The 23,973-nt window shown below is 32.9% G+C and overlaps 1 protein-coding gene and 1 long non-coding RNA gene across 7 annotated transcripts in view; one reads left to right on the top strand and one right to left on the bottom strand.

Moving 5' to 3' along the window:
- cher (filamin A protein cher) overlaps positions 1 to 23,973 on the top strand; it is a 50,227-nt gene that overhangs the window by 11,287 nt on the left and 14,967 nt on the right. For 3 of the 6 annotated variants that reach the window (XM_029311761.2, XM_029311760.2, XM_029311759.2), the window contains exons 4-17: positions 4,791 to 5,134; positions 5,471 to 5,598; positions 6,059 to 6,073; positions 6,676 to 6,814; positions 7,431 to 7,715; positions 7,852 to 8,168; positions 8,392 to 8,818; positions 9,082 to 9,297; positions 9,629 to 10,016; positions 11,526 to 12,095; positions 13,051 to 13,395; positions 13,509 to 14,122; positions 15,549 to 15,847; positions 19,297 to 19,435. In XM_029311761.2, coding sequence (XP_029167594.2) covers positions 4,791 to 5,134; positions 5,471 to 5,598; positions 6,059 to 6,073; positions 6,676 to 6,814; positions 7,431 to 7,715; positions 7,852 to 8,168; positions 8,392 to 8,818; positions 9,082 to 9,297; positions 9,629 to 10,016; positions 11,526 to 12,095; positions 13,051 to 13,395; positions 13,509 to 14,122; positions 15,549 to 15,847; positions 19,297 to 19,435 — 4,226 coding nt within the window. The remainder of the gene's footprint in view (positions 1 to 4,790; positions 5,135 to 5,470; positions 5,599 to 6,058; positions 6,074 to 6,675; positions 6,815 to 7,430; positions 7,716 to 7,851; positions 8,169 to 8,391; positions 8,819 to 9,081; positions 9,298 to 9,628; positions 10,017 to 11,525; positions 12,096 to 13,050; positions 13,396 to 13,508; positions 14,123 to 15,548; positions 15,848 to 19,296; positions 19,436 to 23,973) is intronic. The other 3 variants (XM_029311764.2, XM_029311765.2, XM_029311766.2) reach the window with 3 other exon arrangements.
- On the bottom strand, positions 17,889 to 22,035 carry LOC114938037 (uncharacterized). Its single transcript, XR_014925471.1, has 3 exons — positions 21,798 to 22,035; positions 19,618 to 20,655; positions 17,889 to 18,271 (listed from the first exon to the last, which is right to left on the bottom strand). It is a non-coding gene; the product is annotated as an uncharacterized LOC114938037 (long non-coding RNA).

The following is a 23,973-nucleotide window of genomic DNA, read 5'->3' on the forward strand; positions in this document are numbered from 1 at the left end:
ATGTCTACGGCACACCTTGACGATTGAAAGGAGAAGATCGTATCGGTGGAGGTCTTACCTGGCATCCTCGATTCAGTGAGGTAATCTCTCGAGGGTCAGTGACGTCACCGTCTAAACTCGCCATGGGATATGTGCGTTTAAAACGTCACACATAGGCAAGTGTATGCGTGAGATACTTGGCCGAATCTTTTAATTGCATATTAGAATAACAAGTGACTCAATGACTCGTATATGTATGAATAGCTATTTATAATATGACACATGACACATGCTTTTAATATTAAGGGAATCCGTTGTATAATTGTATGTTCGTTTAATAATTAATTATTGAATTAATTTCAATCAATTATATGCAACAAATAATTGAATTAATTATAATAGTTTCTATTACAATGTTTTTATAATATCTAATTCTGTTTGAAAATTTAGAAATGAAGAAAGTACTATATCTGTGTGAATTTATTTTTTGACATTATTTATTCTTCTCTTTTCATTCAAACTTCGTCGAAAACGACGCTTATAAAGATTTGTTTAAGAGTTTCACGCTTTACACACAACATATATTCTTGATCCGAGAATAGATCATTCTAACTATTCTCGGTCGGATAAAAAAGTATTGAAGAAGCTAAATCTGCGAATATTTTTATCATTTTTTCTTTTAAAAGCAGTATATATAATCCTTGGATTCTCAGAATTTCTAAGATCCTCCGATTTCTGCTGGAAGATTTTAATATTCGTTGATGTATATTTATGATGGGGACTAGGCTATATATCTATTACATCATTGACTTTAATTTTTTTTAACCTCACAACGAACGTTTGAACAGTCTTTACTATACCGACGAATTAAATTTTACTGCTGTTTCGACATTTTATATCTTCAATAAATTATATATATATTTATTTAATTTTTAATTTTTTATTAATTTATGAAATTATTATAGATGTTAAATAAATATTGAAACATAATCTATTAGAATTAATTGTGATATAAATATCTTATAATTATATAAATATACTATATAAATTAAATAAATTTATATTGTAAATATATAAATAAATAAACTTAAATACATATCTTTTTTTAAACTTATGTTTAATATTAAAATTATAATTATATGTAGTATTTATGTGGCAGCATTATTTTATATTTTGTTATTTCAGAGTATAAAATGTATATAATTGGATATCATTCCATTAATACCAGATTCTATATTTACAGCTGCGATTTCTCTTAATGAAATTTTACTTGTTGCGTTTATTTGCACATATGTATGTATATCAATAACATTGAAATTCTTGTTGCATTACGTCATTGAAATTCCGAATATCGATGTTATTGACATTTTCAAAAATAGTACTACTTCGGCACATAAAAATGAATCGACGATTTTTTTATTGATATATATATAATTGCTCATTAATTGTTTTATTTCGTGCTTCAATAATCGTTAATACAAAAGACTGACAATCATAATTTTTTATTATGTAAAGTAATAGCAAGTCCACGTAAAAAACAATATGAATAAATTCTTTTCCCTGTTTTTGTTTTGAGGCACTGTGTAAGAATCAAAACACACATATACATAAATACATACATGCAAAGGTATGCAATAGTAGAGTTGTTAAATATGAACACAATCAGAGTCGGAGAGTTAATCGTCGATGAATGAATGCAGACATAAAATCATAAATAAATTTCGAAGATTTTCAGTGAAAGCTTAGATCTGAACAAAATATATTGTTGAAATAATACAATTGAAGTTATTATTAACGTTAGACATCTCGTTTATAATTGCCATTACTTTATACATACATACATTATAATTCAATATTATAACGTAAATTAATATACAATAAAATAGGAAGTTTTTATTTTTTTCTACTTGATGGTGCTTACAAATAATTAGCACAAAAGATCATATCTCATTGTAAAAATTATTCTTTATAAAGATTTATAGCATCTACAACATTGGAAGCAAACACGTCTATTATCTAATATCAAGAGAATCACAATTGACCCTCCGGCTTTATTACTCATTGAGATGCGTTGATAGTAAGCCAATTATTGTAGACGGAAAAGCGCAACATAAGATTTCTTTAAATTCGATTTTCATTTATCATCACATCTTATTAGTAGAAATTTTATTGTACGTTTTTCAGAACTTTTACAGATTCTCTATATATTGCCATAATAATTAAAAATTGCACTGAATAAAATTACAATTTACAAGATTTCCATCCATAATTAACAGTATTTAATATATTGTATACGTATTCCATATTTTGCCATAATTAAAAATAGCACTGAATGAAATTTTATACAAGATTTCCATTTATAATTAACAGTATTTAAAAGCTAATCTTTTTTAACTGTATTAATTCTATGTTTATATTTTAAACAAAACAAAAAATGCATAAGTTTTTGTGCATATAACTATAATTAGATCTTCAAATTTATCGAATATATAATATAATATTTGGTAGTTTTTTAATTCTATATATTATTTACAGTAATTTTTTTCACACGTACGTTCTTTTAGTGCGCATCGTACGCGTGCAGAGAGTTTCTCTGCAACTCGTGCACTTACGAATGCATTTTTACATCGCGGTCAAGTGAATTGCGACTCCAAGGAGAGGCTCGACAATGGGTATCCATTTCGAGTGTTCAAACAAAAGAGAAGCATCTTACATTTCACTCCCATTTTTTCACGCATATTATTCATGTTGTGTCGCGCCTTTGTAATATTACAAAGCGCAAATAAAATCCTTGTTTCTTCATGTAATAATGTAAATATATGTATATATTTATATTAATATAGATTAGATTATATAAATATTAATATTATATTAATATTTATATTAATATAGATTATATTAATATAGATATATATTTAGAAATTAATATATTAAACTCTATCAATGTTTAAATTTTAACAACATTATGCGTGCTTTTGTGAGAGTGCTTGCTCTCTCTTTGCTCTTATATATATATGTATATTATTTTTATATTATTTTTCTATTACAAAATAAAATATATTGAAATAATATTTAATCCTTTCGCTATAAAATATATCGTAGAAATCTCTTTTTTACTTTTAATCAGATTTGAAAGACGTTATACTACACTTGATAGTTTAATTATTCGTCACGACAAAGCCGTAACATTTACGTGGGTGGCAGATCGTATACGAACGCTCTCGAGAATCTCGGGGGCTCGGCGTCACAGGGTGAATTAGCTGGCGCTTGGCCGGCTCGCGTGTCACGGCATTAATTACGTTTTTGCTGACATCACTCGGTTAGCTCGCGGTAATTGCTGAAAATAGTTCGAATGAATCGTCACAGTAGTGGCGATTCATCCACGTCAGACGTACATCGACTGCGAGACAATGTCGAATGTCGCTAAACGTCAAAAATAGCCGAGGCGGCTCAGATTCGGTTAAATTTGCACGAGCGAACGCATCCTCACGTGTCATTTATACGTATATATATATTTTATGATAATCACGAGCTTTTTTTACTATTATGACATGCCGAGGAAACGAGATGGCGACTATTAATAAAAACGTAATCTTTTTTTTCGCGAAATTGTATACATGCGTGAATTATTGGAATATTGATTGGAATAAAAAAATAGAAAGTTGAACCTTTTTTAAATTATTATTATCTTAATCTTTTTAGAAATTATATATATATATTTAATTGATAAACTAAAGCTTTCCTCTGTTATTTACATTGATATTGAAAAGCAAGTGTGACTTGGCAAGTATAAATAACTCTACTGTGCACGATATATAATTGTAGATCTGTTTAGGTTCTGTTATTTAAATCAAGATCAAGTGTGCTCTCTCTCAAGATTAGTATGATCTTTGTACCTAAGCTGATTATGTTTTCTTGGCAAAATAGAGAATAAGGAATTACTTAGGCATTTTTATATTTTAATAATGTATGCTATATGTGATACACATTTCATTCTTTTCTCATTTTATATTTTGAATATAAACTTGTATGCGATTTTGTTAAAATATCGTAATTTATATCATTTCGCAAAATATCAAAGATTCTGCAAATATTTATGATTATTTGACAATATTGATGATTATTGCTCAACATATGAATCACTACGTTGAGAATATCTATTAGCACTTTCATTGCGTAAAGATGCACTCTGCTTTTCGTTAGCATCACTTCGAAGCTTACATTGTGAAAGACTGCAACGGCTTGATTCCATAAATGAACTGCGGAAAAATATTTCTTTAATAACGCCCACTTGTTCTTACTCATGTAATTGAACGGTATAATAGATGTGCGGATGAATAATAAGGCTTTACGCAACAGAAAGGAAAAAACTTATTAATGGAATTTCTTTCCGCAAAAGAAAGGAAGTTACTCACTCAGTTATTAATAAATTATTACTCAAAATTGAAGTATTTAGAGTTGTAAAATGGAAATTTTAAAGAATAAAAATTCTACATGAATCCTCTACATATAAATTTTGTAGAATTGAAATGAGAATTAAATTTCTACAAAATATTATTGTATTATTATCATATGTTATAATTTTTTTCGACACACGTTACTATATTTTTGCAAATATATTGTTCTCTACATACGTGATCGAGGAATAATAATCTGGCTTTGCCGAATGTAACGAGACACAAGAGAGGAAAGATTCGTAAATATATTTTTGAATTGGGGCCAATATTTCGACATTGTCCATCTAATGTATTATATGATTTAAGAGGGCACTTGCGCGCCGAAGATTGACATCTCTCTCTCTAATTTCGCAGATTCTTCGGACATCGTAGACTGCAAATTGAAGCTGATCCTCGGCCTAATATGGACCCTGATCCTGCATTATTCGATCTCTATGCCCATGTGGGACGGCGACGACGGCGACGACAAGGGCGCTACCCCGAAGCAAAGACTGATGCACTGGATACAATCGAAAGTCCCGGATTTGCCGATCACGAATTTCACCTCCGATTGGAACGACGGTCGCGCGGTGGGCGCTCTCGTTGACGCTGTCGCACCTGGTCTCTGTCCGGACTGGCAAGATTGGAATCCCAAGGATGCGATCCAGAATGCGTCCGAGGCGATGGGCCTCGCCGACGACTGGCTCAATATTCCTCAGGTTCGCTAGAATATTCATTCATCTAGATTCTATTAGATAAAACATTTCTCAATCGTATCTAATTATTTTTTAATTTATTTCAATTCTGTTATAAGACTTATGTGTATTAAAATATTTTTTTTTTAATTTGTAACATAAAGCTCTAAAAAGAAAATTTGAGATAAAAAATTTCTCAATTGTATCTAATTATTTTTTAATGCATTTTAATTCTGTTATATGACTTATGTGTATTAAAAGATTTTTTTTTAATTTGTAGCATAAGGCTCTGAACAAAAAAGAAAATTTTCTTTCGCGAAACGCTTTACGAATTACATTTATAAATCATTCTTGTTGCAGCTCATTAAACCCGAAGAGATGGTAAATCCGAATATCGATGAGATGTCAATGATGACATACTTGTCGCAATATCCAAGCGCAAAATTGAAGACAGGTGCGCCTTTGCGTCCTCGCACAAATCCAAATAGGTAAGAATATTCTATATTACTGTATGCAAATCACTTGTACATTTTTAAAATGTTAGTACAAAAACGTTTCCTTTCTTCTGTCAAGAGTTTTCTTCAAGAAAGCTGAAAAATATCGTTGATATATCACTTGTATTATCAAAAATAATTTTTTTTATTATTAAGTCAGAAGATTAGTGAAATATAATGACAATTGAATATAATGATTTAAACATTATCCAAGTAATTACTATAAATTGTAAATAAATTATTACAATTTATAATAATTTTTTGTTTTTTAAGATTGTGTTGTAAAAAATTCCAAAGTGCTGCAATCAGCGCTATATATTACGATCAGTTTTCTTCATTTCTTTTCTCGTGCCAACACGTATGATAAAAATATGAGAAATAAAGTGTTTGCGTAGATTGCTGGTATAGTGATTGTGATTAATTAACCAATTTATTTCTCATTTCTCGGTCGCAGCATCCCACCGCCGCGGTAAGTCGCGCAATGTTCATATATTTTGACGTATAACGATTTTGACGCAATTAATGTTCGCCGCCTTGATCGTAGCGTTTTAGATCTATCTCTTAACCCACATTCCTAATCGCTACTTTGTATATATATATGTACACAAAAGCGCCTGATAGAGTAAATATGAAGATAGTGCGCGGCTGGCGAATTTCCGATTTGCAAATTTGTTGAACAGAAAAACGAGCGAGAGTTTGATTAATTAGCGCTCTCAACATCACTTCACATTTTCTTAGAGATTTTTTTCACGAATAAATATAGTACAATGCCATTAATTATTTTCTCTCTGTATATACATATACGTGTACATGAAAGTTTTACGGGAAGCCCCGAATTGGACTAACCGGATAGTTGAGTGGACGCAAGTTTTTTGCAGAACGTTACGCGCTTGCAATATTGTTTAGAAGAGAACGATGCAAATCGCGCAAATCACCGTAGCAACAGAGCAACGCTTGTAACGTTGAATGGCAAATGAGTTTATTTAACGTATTGATGTAACAACGTTGCGGCCGCTGGTTGCATGATCAGTGCTCGAAAATTATCTTTTCTCATGATTCTTTCTTATGCAGAGTGCGCGCTTATGGTCCCGGTATAGAGCCAACCGGTCCGATCGTCGGTGCACCAGCTAACTTTACCGTGGAAACCTTCTCCGCTGGCAAGGGTAACGTAGACGTCATCGTCGACGATTCTAAGGGCAACAAACTACCGGTAAGGATTAATTTAACACTAACAAGGAAATGTTGAAGGTTTTTTATCATAAATATCAATACAATATATTTTAAATATTCGAATATATATATATATATATATATATATTTTTTTTTTTCTAAAGAGATTGATCGGAAGAATAATAAGGTTAATAATAATAATAATTTTAACGATAAAATTAATGAAGTCGCCAGTGATGAGTAAAACCATACAAATTTATTGAAATTTTCGACCTAACTGGCTAGTACAATTTATTAGAAACACTACGTTTCGACCCTTAGGTACGGGTCCTTTTCAATCCAAAACGGAGCAACCTGTATCTAATATTAAGTAGAAACGTGCTAACGGCGCCTATTGTCGAGTGCAAAGCCGGAAGTCGAGAGATGTTTATCGCAATGGAAGATAATTACGCCGTGGAACGTGGACACGATGTGATGCAATGGCTATTTGTGTACCGTTGACGATTACGTATTATTTCAATATATATATATATATATATATATATATAATTATTCGCGTGACACGGTGCAAGTTGAACGAACGTCATGTTGTGTCTCTTCGTTGTTTCCTGTGCGTGTCATACGCGTATCTTGATGGTCTCAATTGTATTTTCAAGGTCGATATCAGGTTTAACAAGGACAGGAATTTGACATACTCGGTGTCGTACACTCCGAAGACGGAAGGCCCGCACAAAGTGAAAGTGCTCTTCGCCGGTAGAGAGATCCCGAAGAGCCCATACGTCGTCAATGTCGAAGGACACGCCGGTGATGCGAGCAAAGTCACTGCGAGCGGACCGGGTCTGCAACCGGAAGGAATCGTGGTGCACAGACCTACCTTCTTCGACATCTTTACGAAGGATGCTGGTCGTGGTGTGCCGGAAGTCATCATCTTGGATCCTCAGGTAAAAATAAGATCTTGATGTCATTTATTGTATATTGTGCGTATTATTGAAAGTAATGTACAAACAATTAACTCTTCTGTATCGTTACACCAAATATTATTTTATTCAAGTATTGTCATATTGGATTTTATTGCAGGGTAGCAAAACCGCGGTGCCGGTAAAACTGCGCCAGACCTCGCCAGATATCTGGAGATGTGAATACGTGTCGCCAGTGACGGGTTTGCATTCCGTCAATATTTTCTTTGCCGGCAAGCCCATACCCGGAAGCCCCGTCGGCGTCAACATCGCACCAGTTTCCGATGCGAAAAAATGCAGAGCATACGGACGAGGGTTGTTGCCTACCGGCGTTCGCGTTCAGGACGTCGCCGACTTTGTTGTCGTTACTAAGGACGCCGGTGAGGGTGTACCGGACATCCGCGTGATCGGCCCGGGAGGTGTCAATCGACCGGTGCAGTAAGTTTAACATTATCCGATTTGCAGGTACTCTACTTTCGTAGAATTTTATTTCTCGATTTATACGAATTATACTTTGCTAATTTTATGTAATTTTTCAAACGTCAAAAAATTGTAAAAAATTATTTAAAAAAGAAAATATAATTGAAAGAAGAGCATACGGTGTTTTGTATAATATTGCGCTTTAATTTTGTTTATTAATAACGACATGAAATTGTTTTAGAATGTCTAAGGTTGACGCTACGACTTACAAATGTCACTACACGCCGATTAAGGAAGGCCGCCACGTGGTAATGATCACATATGGCGGCAAGGAAATTCCAAAGTCGCCCTTCGAGGTCAATGTTGGTCCCTACAAGGAATCCAACATCAGGGCCTTCGGACCAGGCTTGTACACCGGCGTTGTCGGTCATCCGGCGAAATTTACGGTGGACACAAACGGTGAGACCGGCGCCCTTGGCTTCTCTATTGAGGGCCCGTCCAAGGCGAAGATCGAGTGCAATGATAATGGCGATGGAACCGCCGACGTTTCTTACCTGCCTACTGCTCCGGGACAATACGCGGTCCATATCCTCTGCGATAACGAGGACATCCCCAAGTCGCCTTACATTGCGACTATTTCGCCGAAGACGGACTTTGATCCGGAAAAGGTAAATCTGAGTCTTCGTTATTTTTTCACTGTTTTTCGTATTGACAGTTCTTTAACATATCTGTATTGTACAATTTGTATATGTACAGGTCCTGGATATTTTGCTGGATATTCATATTTTAAAATATTTTTCACAATAATGCGTTAAAAAAATTACGGTTTTTATATTTGATAAACTCAATATTGATCAATTTAATAATATGTCATTTTAATTGATTTATATGATAAGATAAATATACGAATTATGGATATGTTGTCTTGCAGGTTGAAGTTCATGGACCAGGAATTCAGCCGGAAGGCGTTGCTAAAGATAAACCGACGCACTTTACGGTGGATGCGAGAAAAGCCGGTAATGCGGCTTTAGAAATTTCTATTCAAGATGTTCTTGGAAAAGAAGTTCCTCTCAGATTAGACGATAAGAGAGATGGAACTGTTCAAGCACATTATACGCCTACGTCAAGTTCACAGCATGTTGTGATGGTAAGGATTTTGGTTCTTAAAAAGTTGAGTGCTACACACATATTACATTTGTTCGATTGAAGCAACTTTAATATAATTTTAATGTAATATAAAATTTATAGAAATATTCACCAATTATTCTAATGAAATATTATATTTTATTAATTAATTGCACGTTTGCGTAAAATAAACTACATTTTTAGCCATAAAAGTTACAATAGTCAAAGTTAAAATAGAAATTTCTCGACAAAATAAAATCGACTATTTTATATAAATTAAATTATTTAATTTAATTAATGCATAAAAATATTAAATTTAATTTGCTAATTTTTTCAAAAATATTTCCTTTCAGGTAAATTATGGCGGAGTGGCCACGAAAAAATCTCCATATAGGGTTAAAATAGCCTCACCTTTAAATCCCGCTATGGTTTCCGCCTTCGGTCCTGGTCTCGAAAAAGGCGTGAAATCGAACATTCCTACGCATTTTAATGTCGATTGTCGAGAGGCTGGACCCGGTAAATTGGACGTTAAACTGTTGTCACCTGAAGATCGGGAACTTCCGCTTTCACTTACGGATAATGAAGATGGCACGTACACCGTAGATTACATGCCACCTCAACCAGGGAATTATACTGTCAATCTCAACTATGGCGGTCTGAAGGTACCCCAGTGTCCCATTAAGGTCAACGTTCAACCTCACGTGGATGTGTCCAAGGTCAAGGTGGACGGCTTGGAACCGAGTGAGTACAATTTCCATTTTTTAAAATGTTGCCTAATATTTCGATTTTACGACACGCTATCTATTTCTATTTAAAATTTAATTAATTATTTGATAAATGTGTTACTAATCACAAAACATGATCGAACCACGATAATTACGGAGTGTCGTATTTCAAAACTATGTTGAATATTTTTGAAGTATGTGATTTGAAATCATAGTAACCATAGTAAAAACTACTTTAATGAAACATTATATCTAATGTTGTATATTGCACAATTAGTAATTTTTTATTACATATTACAATAGCTCGTTGATAGATAAAAAATTATTTTATTTTATATTTTATATTTTATTAAAACATTATATATAGAATATACACTATAAATTTAAAGAAACTTAATTTAATAATTAATATACATATAATACGGGTTATTTTGGTAACTTATTAGAATGCGATTAGAAGAATTTATGAGTGTAATTAGTTTTATACTTGAAGTAAAACATTTCACTTGACTAGGGAATGACATATACTGGCAATGCATTAACTCGGTAAATCACGTTGCACTTCCGGCATTGAGAAAATAATTCCTGTCTCATGACGTATACAGCCGACATTCTTTTTCGGGGATCTTTAGAGCTGTTACGAAGACATTTATCCCAGATTTTCGAGATTCGCGCTGCCAAGGTCTCGTGAATAGATGCTTCACTGGAGCGCAAACCGATAGTTTATTTATAACTGCGCTTGCAGATTCCTCACAGTGACACGCACACAGTTTCGCGTTTCTAAAAATATTACGCTTCGGAGTTCTACGCGTTGCGTCTTTCAAGTAAACTTTACTTGGAATCTCGCGGAGAAACGTAACAGTTTGATTCCATGAGATATATATAAAATTCGAAACGAATATAATCATCTGTTCGAAAGGATCCGTATATATTTTTTTTTTTTTTTTCAGAAATACTAAATAATTATTTCTGCACGCGCTAAATAATATATCTGTTCTAATTACACGCATTCTTACCTGAAATTTATGTTTTATAAGCGCGCGACGTCATTATATACGTCTTGGAACATGCTCTGCTTAATTTACACGCACATTTGCGGGCTTGTATATGTAGCAAACGGCTTTTTTCTCACGATTCAATGCAGAATTAACTGTTACATTGTAATATCACGCGAGACGAACGTCCCGTCGAACTTGCTGGTGAAAATTTTGCCTATTTTATCCTGACGTGTTTCAAAAAAATACGACATCAGAAGAGAAGAAGAAGGATTTATATCAGATCTTCTACCACGAATTGCAGAGTTCACTCAATGAATTATTACGATTATTTCATCTTTACTCTCATGTCAATTCCTGACAACCTTTCTCGAATCCACCCTTCGATGACCACCGCGATTTCACCGGCAAATCAACGCGACGTTCGCTCGCACGCGGGCCGTCGTCCCGTCGCGCAAACACAAAAAAAAAAAAAAGAGCGAAAGACGCGCATCGTGGCTCACCACGAGAACCCGCAAACGTCCTCGCAGCGGCTCCGGTGAACAGCCTGCAGCAGTTCCGCGTGATAACGCAGGAAGCGGGCAGAGCGGCGGACTTCCAGGTGGCGATCACGGCTCCGTCTGGCAACCGCGTGAAGGCGCACGTGGTGCCGACCCACGAGGGCTACCTGGTCAACTTCACTCCCACCGAGCTCGGCGAGTACCTGCTGGGCGTAAGCTTCGGCGGTGAACCGATCTCGAACCAGCCATACCGGCTCACCTGCGTCCACGGCTCCGACCCGGCGAAGGTGCGGGCTTCCGGGCCCGGGCTCTCCCACGGAGTGGTGAACAAACCGGCCGAGTTCGTGATCGACACCCGCGGCGCCGGCCAGGGTGGTCTAGGCGTGACCGTCGAGGGTCCCTGCGAGGCCGCTATAAATTGCAGGGACAACGGCGACGGCACTTGCTCCGTCGCCTATCTGCCCACCGAGGTCGGCGATTACGGTATCAACATCACTTTCAACGAGCAGCACGTGCCGGGCTCGCCCTTCCAAGCCATCGTCGTGCCGGACGCGGACCTCTCCAAGATCAAGGTCACCGGGAACGGCATCCAGCCACACGGTACCGTTAAGGACGTCAGCACGGAGATCGTTTTGCGATTTTGGAAGTTGAGAGAATGATTGCCATGATTTGCTGAGTTTCTGATTTGCGCGACGAATTTCTTCACGCGCTTCAGGATTTTGCAGGGGCGACTTGAACGATTGCATGTGGAATGGATTAATTCTCCAAGTCGATTTGTTTGACAAGTTGCATGTGTATATCTGAAATTTGTTTGCTCTACGTAGAAAAAAAGTTTTGTCAATGTAGGAGATTGAAAAGTCCTGAAGACGCGTTGCGAAATCCAATATGTATATCGATGCATGTACTTTTGGTAATGCTATGCTTTCCTCGATTATTCTATCCCCCGTTGTAGAAATTTGATCGTGCGCACGTGTTATTAGATATTTGAATGCTAGAGGAATACCTGCAGACATACTCGTAGAAAGTGTGTAGAAAACAGTTTTTTTAATTTGTTAGCTTATTTCTTTCTACAATCATGGCCTCATTTTTAATTTGGCTAATGAGTGAAAAAATCCAATGCTATAAATAATAATTTTATAGTATGCTATCTTGAATTGTTTCTATTAGTTTTTAACTTAAAGAGAGATTGCAATTATGTTTTATATATTATTTTACATTATATGCTTACGCATTTTAACAAATAATTTTTTCATGATTATATATATGTATATTTTTATTTGTTTGAAATAATAGGTATTTAATTAAGCTAGGTGATATTTTAAATGTGTGATTAGTGATAACATGAATTTAATGACTTGCAATACTTATGAAAAACATTGAAGAATGATTATACATTTAATGAAATATAAATTTATTGTGACAACATTAGTTTTAGAGACAGTTTGTTTTAAATGACAAAATTGCATTGAAACGCAATTATTTATTATTCAATAAGTGCATTTACAGAAAGAAGCCCTTAAATATTTTTCCTTCATCATGTTGTCTTATCTTGCAGGTTTATACGTGAACAAGCAAGCGACATTCACGATAGATACGAGGGACATCGCCAAATCGAAGACAGATGACGGTAAGGTGTCGTGCACCATAAGCAACCCCAGTGGTGGAAAGACCGAGAAGCTCATCATCCCTCAGGGTGATGGCACTTATCGCGTCAGCTACACGCCTTTCGAGGAGGGCTGCCACACCATTGACATTCTCTACGACAACGTGCCTATCCCAGGTTCGCCCTTCTCCGTGAACGTGCAACGCGGCTCTGATCCCAGCAAGTGTCGAGCGTATGGTCCCGGACTGGAAAAAGGCATCGTGAACAAAATGAACCGCTTCACGGTAGAAACCAAAGGTTTGTAAGTCAATATTTCGATCGGATAAATTTTAATTATTTTTCGATATAAAATAAATATTTTCGTCGAAAAAAAAAAATGAAAATTAATGAATGAAACGATTTTCTTTCAGAGGCTGGCAACGGCGGCTTGGGTCTCTCGATCACTGGTGAAGGAGACGTCAAGGCCGAAGCCAAGGATAATTATGACGGTTCCTGCACCGTCGAGTACGTTCCTACGGAACCCGGCGACTACGAGATCGGCATCAAGTTCGCCGAGCAGAATATACCTGGTTCGCCGTTCAAAATCGAGGTGGTGTCGGACTCGGAAGCGAGGAACGTGATCGCTTACGGGCCCGGTTTACAACCCAACATGGTACGCGACGGTGTACCCGCCAAGTTCACTGTAGACACGTCGAAGTGTACGAAAGCGGCGCCATTCGATGTCAGATTGTCGACCGACAAAGGACAAACGCAAAAGCCGCAGATCAAGAGCAAAGGCGACGGTCTATACGAGGTGACGTATCAACCACCGCCCGCCGGAAGTAACCTGCACGTCGGCGTAACCTACGACGGCGAGGACATCAAGGGCAGTCCGTATAAGATAAAAGTTCTGCCCACCGTCGAGCCCAGCAAGGTGACACTGTCGGGTCCCGGCGTGTCGCCCGTTTGCACCGCTTCCTTCCCTACTGATTTTGTCGTGGACACTTCCGAGGCTGGGTACGGCGATCTCGAAGTTCAAGTTGTGGTGAGTAACACTACTAATTAAACACGTTCTGTATTGATACTGTACAATTTAAATATACAACAAAGTGCACTTGCACAAATAACTATTATATGATTAAAAATAATAATTTATAATTGAATATTACCAGATGTCAGAGATTTTTAATATATTAAAACTTTGTATAACACAAGTATTTTTAAATTATATTAAAAATTTTATAATTTTTTTTTACATATATTTTTTTCTATTAAATGTATAATTTTTTCGAATTTTTTTAAAACTTGTTTTTTTTTTTAATTATTTGAAAGCCTACGATAATAATTACGGAAGCTGATGATGAGCTGTTGCAAGGAAACAGTCCTCCGACACCTTGAAACGTTTAAGAAAAATTGAACACCTTCTGGAATCAAATTGCAATCCTTTTAGAGAAAGAAGATCGTTTTTATTATTTAAAAAATTATTTTAATCTCAATTTGTGCAAATCTTTATTTACTGATTTATCATATTTACTGATTTCATTGATTTATGATATTAGCAATACAGTAAAAGAATAAACTTCTTTTCTTATAAAAAATTGTATATTATTATATTATTTTTTAATGTTTTTTTATGAATTAAAATATATTACATATGAAAAATAGCAGTCAAAATTTAATAATCCTTTATATCTGGTCTCTTATTCATTTAATTATTTCATTCATTCATTTAATTATTTCATTCATTCATTTAATTATTTCATTCCTTTAATTATTTAATTCCTTTAATTATTTCATTAATTAATTCATTTAATTTAGTATTATCATTATTTAAATATAGTATTCAATGTTATTATTTAAAAAAAATAATAAGAGCGTTTAATACATGTGCCAATTAAAAAAAAATGTTATATATATTGTTATGGCCTTTTTATTTTTTTAAAATAATTTTTTTTAAATAAGTTTTTATATATATACCCATATGCCTACACATACACATATTATACATATGCGATGCATATTTATATTAGCATATACATATAGAGGAAATAAAATATAATTCATAATATATTAATTACATAATATAAATTTTAAAAAATTAATTCTAAAATAATATTAAATTAAATTAAAAACATTATATTTTGTATTGTTTTTATTTAAAAAGATTATATTTCACTAAATTTCACCAATATTACCAAAATAAAAGTTGATCTATCATCTTGAAAGATTTCTCAAATTATTTTGGTACCAGTACCTATTTGGTACCTATCAGAATTTTTCTTTGCTTTGCAAAAAATCACTATACATATACAAACATACAACAGAAAGAAGGGAGATCGTATTTACACATTCATAATGTGTCAGAGTACATGTGATTCTTTCTAGACAAACAAATATATCGATTGTCAAGCGCCGATTAAATGATTAATAAATTGCAATTTTATAATTGACGATTCCTTGAATTGTTTCAGGGTCCGGACCAAGTGCCGCGCAGAGTCGAAGTGCAGGACCTCGGTGATGGTAAATATAAGGCGACCTATCTGCCGGATGACTGCGGCCGCTACAAGGTCAACGTGAAATACGGCGGTAAGGAAGTGCCAGGCAGCCCGGTGAACGTGCAAAGTGTTTCCACCGGCAAAGCGGATCAGTGTAAGATCAAAGAGGGCATTCAGCACACTTTGGCTCAGGGTGAGGAGTATTGCATCACTGTGGATACCGAAAATGCAGGCCGCGGTGCAGTGACCTGCCGCATCCGCTCCACTTCCGGAAGGTAAGCACTTCGGGCCCGATTTAAATCCGGTTATTTCCGAAGAAATGAGTCAGAGTAGCAGGAGATACTGCGAAGGACATTAAAATTTATTTTCGCAGAAACGTTATAATCATATGAAAAAGATTTTTTAATTCATTATTACATAGCGTGTGTTATACGACATATACGTATTTTTGAAAATTTTTACCGATTTAATTGTGATTGACACATAAAAATTATTTCTTTTACACAAAAATATTGTGTAATATTTATCTACACAATATTTTATTTCGGAAATATTTCGTTATTTATTTAATTTTAATTTTGTGTGTGTCTCTAATATATGTGTCTGATTTTTGCAAACAAAATTGATGATTTATAAGAAATTATGCTTATTTATGAGATACATTTTGACATGTCAAATGTTCATTTTAATATGTTTATGTTTGAATTATTCTACTCGCTAATAACTATATCTTTCATGAGTTATAACTTTTATATCAAATTGCTCTTATGTGAGAGCATATTTTTACCGCATTTTTTACACTTGTGTTTTTCAATCTTCGAAAGATTCCAGACAAAAATTCCATCTTATTTTAAATACGTCGCGCCATCGCGCTCAATTTATTTTTAATTCATAGGTGAATTTTCAAGAGAAATTCTTTTACTATGCTTCTCTTTTTTGAATAAGTATTAAACAAAGTAAGTACAAGAAGTTATTTGCTTATTGTTATACAATTTTATAATGCAGTAGTAATAATCATATATCAGTAAGTATCTTATTCATTTCTTCTATTTTTTCATATAGTTATCATTATCATTAACCTAGTTTTTTAAATAATAAATCAAATATTTTCGAAACTTTCTCGCTGCGGTTTCAAGTTAAGAATTGTGACAAATTATAGAACTTATTATGCCGATAAACAATTATAATTATATTTATAACAGGATGTTTTTGTATGGAGTTTTGTATACAAAGCGATTAATAACGGTAAATCGAGATTAGTATTTAGAGTGTAAAGATGTTAATGACTACTCGGTCGTAAATCTTGTAACAAATTCGGGAGAATCAGGATCATGGCATGTTGCCATTACGAACGTCATGTACGAGGGAATAACACGTCTGTGGTTCGTTGCGTATCTCCGGATAGTTGTACGCAATATCCACATTGATTACTATACTATAACTTTGAAATTAAATGTCAGTTTGATTTCATTCGAGAAAAAATATCTAAGATTAATTATCTAACAATAAGATAAATATTTAAGATTATTTATCTTTATATTTAATATTTTTAATAAAACTTGGTATATCTCGACAAAAAATGCCAAGTTGAATAATTATTTTAAAAAAAATTAAAATTTTACAATTTTAACAGTATATATAGAAATCATTTTTCAGCAATAATCGATTGTTGATAGTATTTATAGAATTCTTTTCGCGCAACAATAATTTTTCGGAAATACAGATATATATTTTATTATTACTTCTCATAACATTTTATATATACTTTTATATACTTAATATTTATTTAATTAATTTTTATTTTATTTCATTTATGTGTTTATTATATTCTTATTATCGTATATACTTAAAGTCACGAAAATTGAAATTTTGCTACATTTTATTTAATTCTCTCTGAAATATATATATTAATTAACAAAGCACATGATGCAGTTTAATACAATAGTTTATCTTACATCATACTAGTTTTAATTAAGTAGGTTAGATGAACTAGATAGTCTTCTAATTAGTACAGTTGATGCCAAACTATAAATCATTTTACATTCTTTTTTTTGAAAAGCAGACATTGGAATTTTGCCGTAAAGTAATTTGCTTTGACCGTAAAGGTATTTGTTTGTTAATTTATGTCATAGCAGTTCCAAAATATTTTTATATAGTAAAAGTAGAAAGTAGATCTATCAATTAAAAAATTCATGACATTGACGAGATATAATTAAATTATTTTCAACACATTATTAGCGTAAAATCAGAAATGATAAATCACATAATGATATAAAATAACTTAAGTTATTTACTATCTACTTAATATTTCTTGTTGTGAAATTTGTTTATCGCAATGTCAAATTGGAAACAGCATAGTAGTGTTATGCATTCGTACGATTATATCCTTCGTGATCGTATTTCGGGATCTCTAGAGAGACTTGCACTTAGTATCCTACTTATATATATTCGTGCATAACATTCACTTAAAACCAATGTATTCGTTTTGCAAAAATTTGTTACAGCTAATCTAATCGACTATAAAAGCATTCTGAACGATGACAGAATAGCACGCACAGCTGCTATCTCATAATTCATCGTATTATCCTGCGTTGTTCAAGTTGGCAGTAAGTGTTTTCTGTCAAGAAGATATTGCAGAACGGGCCAAATTTTTTATCAGATGTATACGGGATGACAAAATGCCACATGCCGTTAGTCCCCTATAATAAATATCACTTTCAAACTATTTTATGTAAGACAATGTTCTGTGACAAATAGTTGTTTATATTTTAAAATAGAACATTATAACATTTGTTGAAAATAGATTTTGTCATTTTTTTATATTATTTATCAACATTTTCAACAAATATAAAAATATTTTTCTAAAAAAACAAATAACAACAAATTTTTTTAATAAATAATAATCCTTAAGGTTGCCAGTAATAATTAATAAAAAACCACTCCTCAATGTTTAAAGTCGACCAGACTGGCAATAATTTATTATAAATAATTATTTGAAATACTACATATGTTCTTCTTCGTCTTGATCCAAGATTTTAGCATCAAAGACATTTGCATACTAAATTTCTCCGTCACGTAATTAAAATATCCTCTTTGTAAAACCACCATAGTAAGGTCACGGTGTGATAAAATAAATAATAATCCTTAAGGATAATCCCTAAGAAATTTTTTTAAGTTTTGTAATTGTTTACGAATTTAACGAATTTCGAAAAAACTTGCAGACAATATATCAAATGTCGGAGCTGATTTAATGAGTTACATATACATTACCTTAACACAAATTAATAATTTATCAGTAGATTTATGGTTTTTTGCATAAAAAAATACTTGTCATTTCAATTAAAATATATGAGTGACAATATATTTTTTTTACAAAATATATTTTTATAAATATATTTAAATATATTTTTACAAATTATAACTTTAAAATATTTTAATTCTGTGAAAACTTAAATTTTATATTTGAGGATATAGAAAACATTTTATTTTTATTTAATTTATTTGTAAAAATATTTTATATAACAAAATTCTTATGTTATTTAAAATTTAGAACAAATCAAATATAATTAAGAAATTAACTATAAGAAATTATCAAAGTATTCGCATGATTTATTGTTGAATGAAATTGCAGCGCAACGTTACGAAAATTTACTCGAAAATTTCTTGAATGGATTGTTCTATATATTTTAATCCGTGAATAATACGTCTCGGTCTGTGATTTCAGCGAAGTCGTTGACATTGACATAGAGGACAACGGCGATGGCACAGTTAACATTTACTATACTGTCGCCGATGCCGGAGATTATACCTTCAGCATCAAATTTGGCGGACAACCGGTGCCTGATGGATTCTACACCTTCACGGTAATTATCTTCAAATATTTTAAATTTTGTATAATTTATTATTACTATTTATGCGAAATAAGATTTTGCAAAATTCTTTATCCCATAGCGTTATCATATATGTATTTAACATTAATTATTAAATCTTTTATTAAATTAATTTTTTAAACTTTCTTGAAAACTTCTTGCTGTTTTATACTTACATTATATGTATTATACGAAAGAACTTCTATAAGTAGAACATTCAAATTTCCTCTCGTTTATTTATACCACAAAATGTCTTAGTAAATGTGTACCGAGTTAATTTCTGCATCTGCAATGATATATGGAATAATTATATGAAACTAGACCGTGAAGCATGCGCTAATGAAAGTGCTGTATCTTACTACTACTTGACAAAATCTTTTCTTTTATTATCTGTTTTTAGGCTATAATGCACTATATAATTATATTCAATAATTATAAAATAATATAAGTTAATTAAACATAAAAAATGATATAATGCTATAAAATATATCTACTAATTGCGAATGCTCTGGAAAATTCATATTACATGTACAAAAGAGGGAGGATGTAAATTTCACACAGAAAGTGGATGTATAAAAAATTATGCATATTTATTTAGCAGATTTTTAACGCAAACCTGGAGAATCGATCTTAAAATATTGCTTTTTAATTACTTGATAATTCATGGCAAGAAAAAATCTGTTTTTATCCTTCAATGTGAGCCTCGACTCTTTTCGATGAATCGCGAGACGAAGACTGATGATGCATGAACAGCAGCATGTGTATCCTCCTCGTAATCACGTCTTCTCGATACCGATCCGGATGCCCGGTGCTCTCATCGACGAGCTCCGGGGTGAGTGGGGCGCGAGGTGTATCTAACTATAGAGGCAACACGTAGTGCAGGATATTGTCGCGTAGTCTCCAGAGAAACAGTCCACTGCGAAGGCTCATCGGGACCGCATCCGCCGGCTCGTAATCGCACGGATCCTCGCTCATCACCCTCGTGGACCCCGAATCGCGAATTCCTCTCCAAGTAACATTCACGCGCGCACACACGCATATATATCTGTCTTGGAGTATGTATATATCCCTCCCAATCTCACGTGCATGGACTTCCTCTAACTACGTGTGTATATGCATGCCCGTGTGTGCGCACGCGTGTGAGTGCTTTCGTCATCAAGTGGTCCAAAGTGCCTCCGATCGCAAGTGCTGGAACCATGACCAAAAGCCGAAAGCTATGAAGAAATCTTATTGATTCACGCTATTTTATTCCAACTCTTTTTGAATATCTATTTTTTTAATATCAGAAATTTCTTCCTAATTTTATATTCTAAATATATATAAATATAGGATTAAATTAATATTTTGATTACAAAGATATGCTGTCTGGCCATTCAGTTCTTTCTACTGATGAAACAAAAATAGATAAACATTATTTTATAAATCAATCTTTTTACTCCTTTAATAGAGATCAGTAGAAATACACAAATGTGGTCAGACGTTGTTCGACTTTTTTCTGTCGGTAGAGGAAAACTAATATAACTTGACATTTCTCTTTCTTTCTCTCTATATATAAAGTTTCGAAAATTTTCTGATATCTTTCTGTTATTTTTATAGAATTTTGATCACTTTTTATCTTCTTTTATTTCGAGGTCCGATTATTTCGCCGCGAAGCAAAGTGCTACGAAGTATAGAACAGTGCAGTAAAAGCCGGTGATATAAATGCTTGCATATTCATGCGGTCGCTTCAATTTGTGATGCTTATCTAATTGGTCTACTAAATTTAAACGTTCGAGAAAAATTATTATTTCAAAATACTTTCTTTTATATTGATTGAATAAAATATTTGTGCTGTTTTCGATTGTTGTAAGTGTGTGTAATTCAAACAAGTCGTATTATTATTAAAAATAATTGGAAAAGTTAAGTTAAATAAATTTGTCACATTTTCCTTTACATTTCATTATATTATATATTTAACAATAGTTTTAATAATAGTTTTTCAGAACAATATTTTGTTTAATTATATTTGGAAGTAAAAAATAATAATTAATAATATTACTTTAAAATATAGAAAAACTCAAATGAATTGTATTACATTGTTTTGCAATTCAAGGTTGATAGAAAGAATTTAAGATAATCAGAGTAAAGAGTATAATGTGTTTTACAAGAAATTTATTTTAATGCATCGTTTATTTTGTTGTATGCATAGAATGACAGAGAGAAAGAGAGAGAGAGAGAGAGAGAGAGAGAGAGAGGGATCATATCACGCATTTTAATTCTCTTCATGACTACGCGCGCATAAATAATATCTCGGAATGTACGACGTGCCTAGTGATCGCTCTATTGTAAGATATGACATTTAGTAAGATGTCCATACCGTTGGGGTATCGATTGTATTCTGGAAATTAAAGCTGTGATCCAATTTGAAATCCAATCCGTGTTTCGTCGCCGTCCATCTTTTAGCGAGAGCTCCTAGACTATTTCGAGTGCGACTCAGGCTTTCCCAAATTTATAAGCAGGAATGGAGTGGGTGGCCGAGAGAGAGACGAATGAATTAATACCACGAGTTAAATTAAACCACGTGCCACGATTCACAAAGACAGCTTTATACGACATGTTTCTTTCATTGACTCACGTCGATAATTATCATTATTTCTCGCTTTTGTCCCAGAATCGCTCTTAAAAATCAACTTTTTAAATAATTTTCGCGATTATTTATGATCGAAGATTGTTGAAATTGCCTATTTTTTTTTTTGCTTATCGAAGAAAAATTGGTTAGTTTATTTTATTATTACTAATGCGATTATGTCATAACCCGAAAAACAGTGATACACACTTGGAGTGTTTATGTGATAACTGCATAAATAAAACATTCCGTAGGAGAGGTTTGTGAATCTCTTGCTTTAATGTCAGTTTAATATAGCTGAACTGTAGTCATAAACAAAACGTAATATTATATTTGGAATTTATCCAAGTGTACTGTCGTTTCCCGTATATAATTGCGTATTTAAAATTTCTCATAAACTTTTTTATTACATATATTTAAAATATTACTAACTGCATATCAATTTCTCTCATTATTTATTTCATTATAATATATAATTAAGCATTGTAATTATATACAAAGCTTATAATTTATAATTGTTAATCTTTTAAAAGTTATATTTATTTATTACATTTTTAATTATATTAATTTTTAATCAGTTATTAAATTAATTTAATTTTTATATCAATTAAATTATTTAAGAATCAGTCCAGCAATTCTTTCTATTCCGTAGAAATCCTACAAATATAATCTTATAAACTCTTATAATTTGAAAATCGATTTTTAGTATAACACCTTTATCGGCTCATCAGCTGTCACTTATCGATTTACAATTATAAATATTTATATCGCGTGTCCTCGTCGCGATTATGTGCATTCTTAATTCTTTTGTAATGTGGATGAGTGGGGGCTAGGTATCTATTATGGTACATGAAATTGAGCATTGTGCCCGGAATTACCGGTTGGATACCAGTGAGGCGCGAGTTTCGTGTCGGCCACCAACGTAGAACGTTTCCTTGTAAATCGGTGAAAGGTGACAGCTGGTTGTTAGGCACGCAACCAGTCGATCAAATAACCCTTTGTAAAGGGAGACAAACGGCCTGCGGATCTTCAGCTTAGGAGGCTTATAAAGTATGGCACCGATCTTGTGACTGTCGCGACTGTCCGCGGACTGAGTGAGTGATATGAGTGCTCGCAATGAACTATCCTAATTATTTCTAATAAAAAACAAGGAATAGCACAAATTTCTGAGTAATCTAATTGACAAAATAATTTTTGCTTTTAACAGCTTTTTTCACTGCTATGTAAGTTTTGTTAGTAAAAGAGAATAAATAAGATCGAAACGAATTATATAATATATGATTTATAAAAAAATCTTTAATTTTATATAAGAAATATGATATTAAAAATACATTGATTAATATATATTTTTTTTAATTAAGTATTTTTTATGAATTAAGAAATAGATATTTTATGGGTGATATCATTTTGATGTCACCGAATCATATTTTGCACCATGAAAGCAACTATTTGCGTAGTACGTTCGGTATCTTCCCCCGAAAGCTAATTTTGGTTTCAGCTGCAATATTGCGTCTTGATACGCTTCGCGTAGTATTTCATATCTTTTAATTGACATCAATATTTTCCGAAGGGAATTAATTTTATTCTACTGAATCAGCTTTTGCAAATGTTTTAGTTGAAAAGAAATGAAACAGATTTCTATATGAATTTATATGCACATGAAAAATATATAATAAAAACATGAAATACAATACACAATAAAATATGTGTATATAAAATAATGAATAAAGATGATCCTTTCAATGATATACAATTACGATTGATGGCAGATTAAGAAAATTGATAATTTCTGTAAGAATTATTTTTTATAAGCTATGTTGATAACTAATGATTGTTTTCTTTCATAATTTATTTTTATATTTAATGTCGTTACCATAATCAGTAAAAACTAATTGAAATGTAACTTGATCTACAACAAAATATAATT

This window comes from Nylanderia fulva, unplaced genomic scaffold, assembly GCF_048542155.1.
Source record: "Nylanderia fulva isolate GAGA-0341 unplaced genomic scaffold, ASM4854215v1 Scaffold4, whole genome shotgun sequence".
In the NCBI taxonomy this organism is placed as follows: Eukaryota; Metazoa; Arthropoda; class Insecta; order Hymenoptera; family Formicidae; genus Nylanderia; species Nylanderia fulva.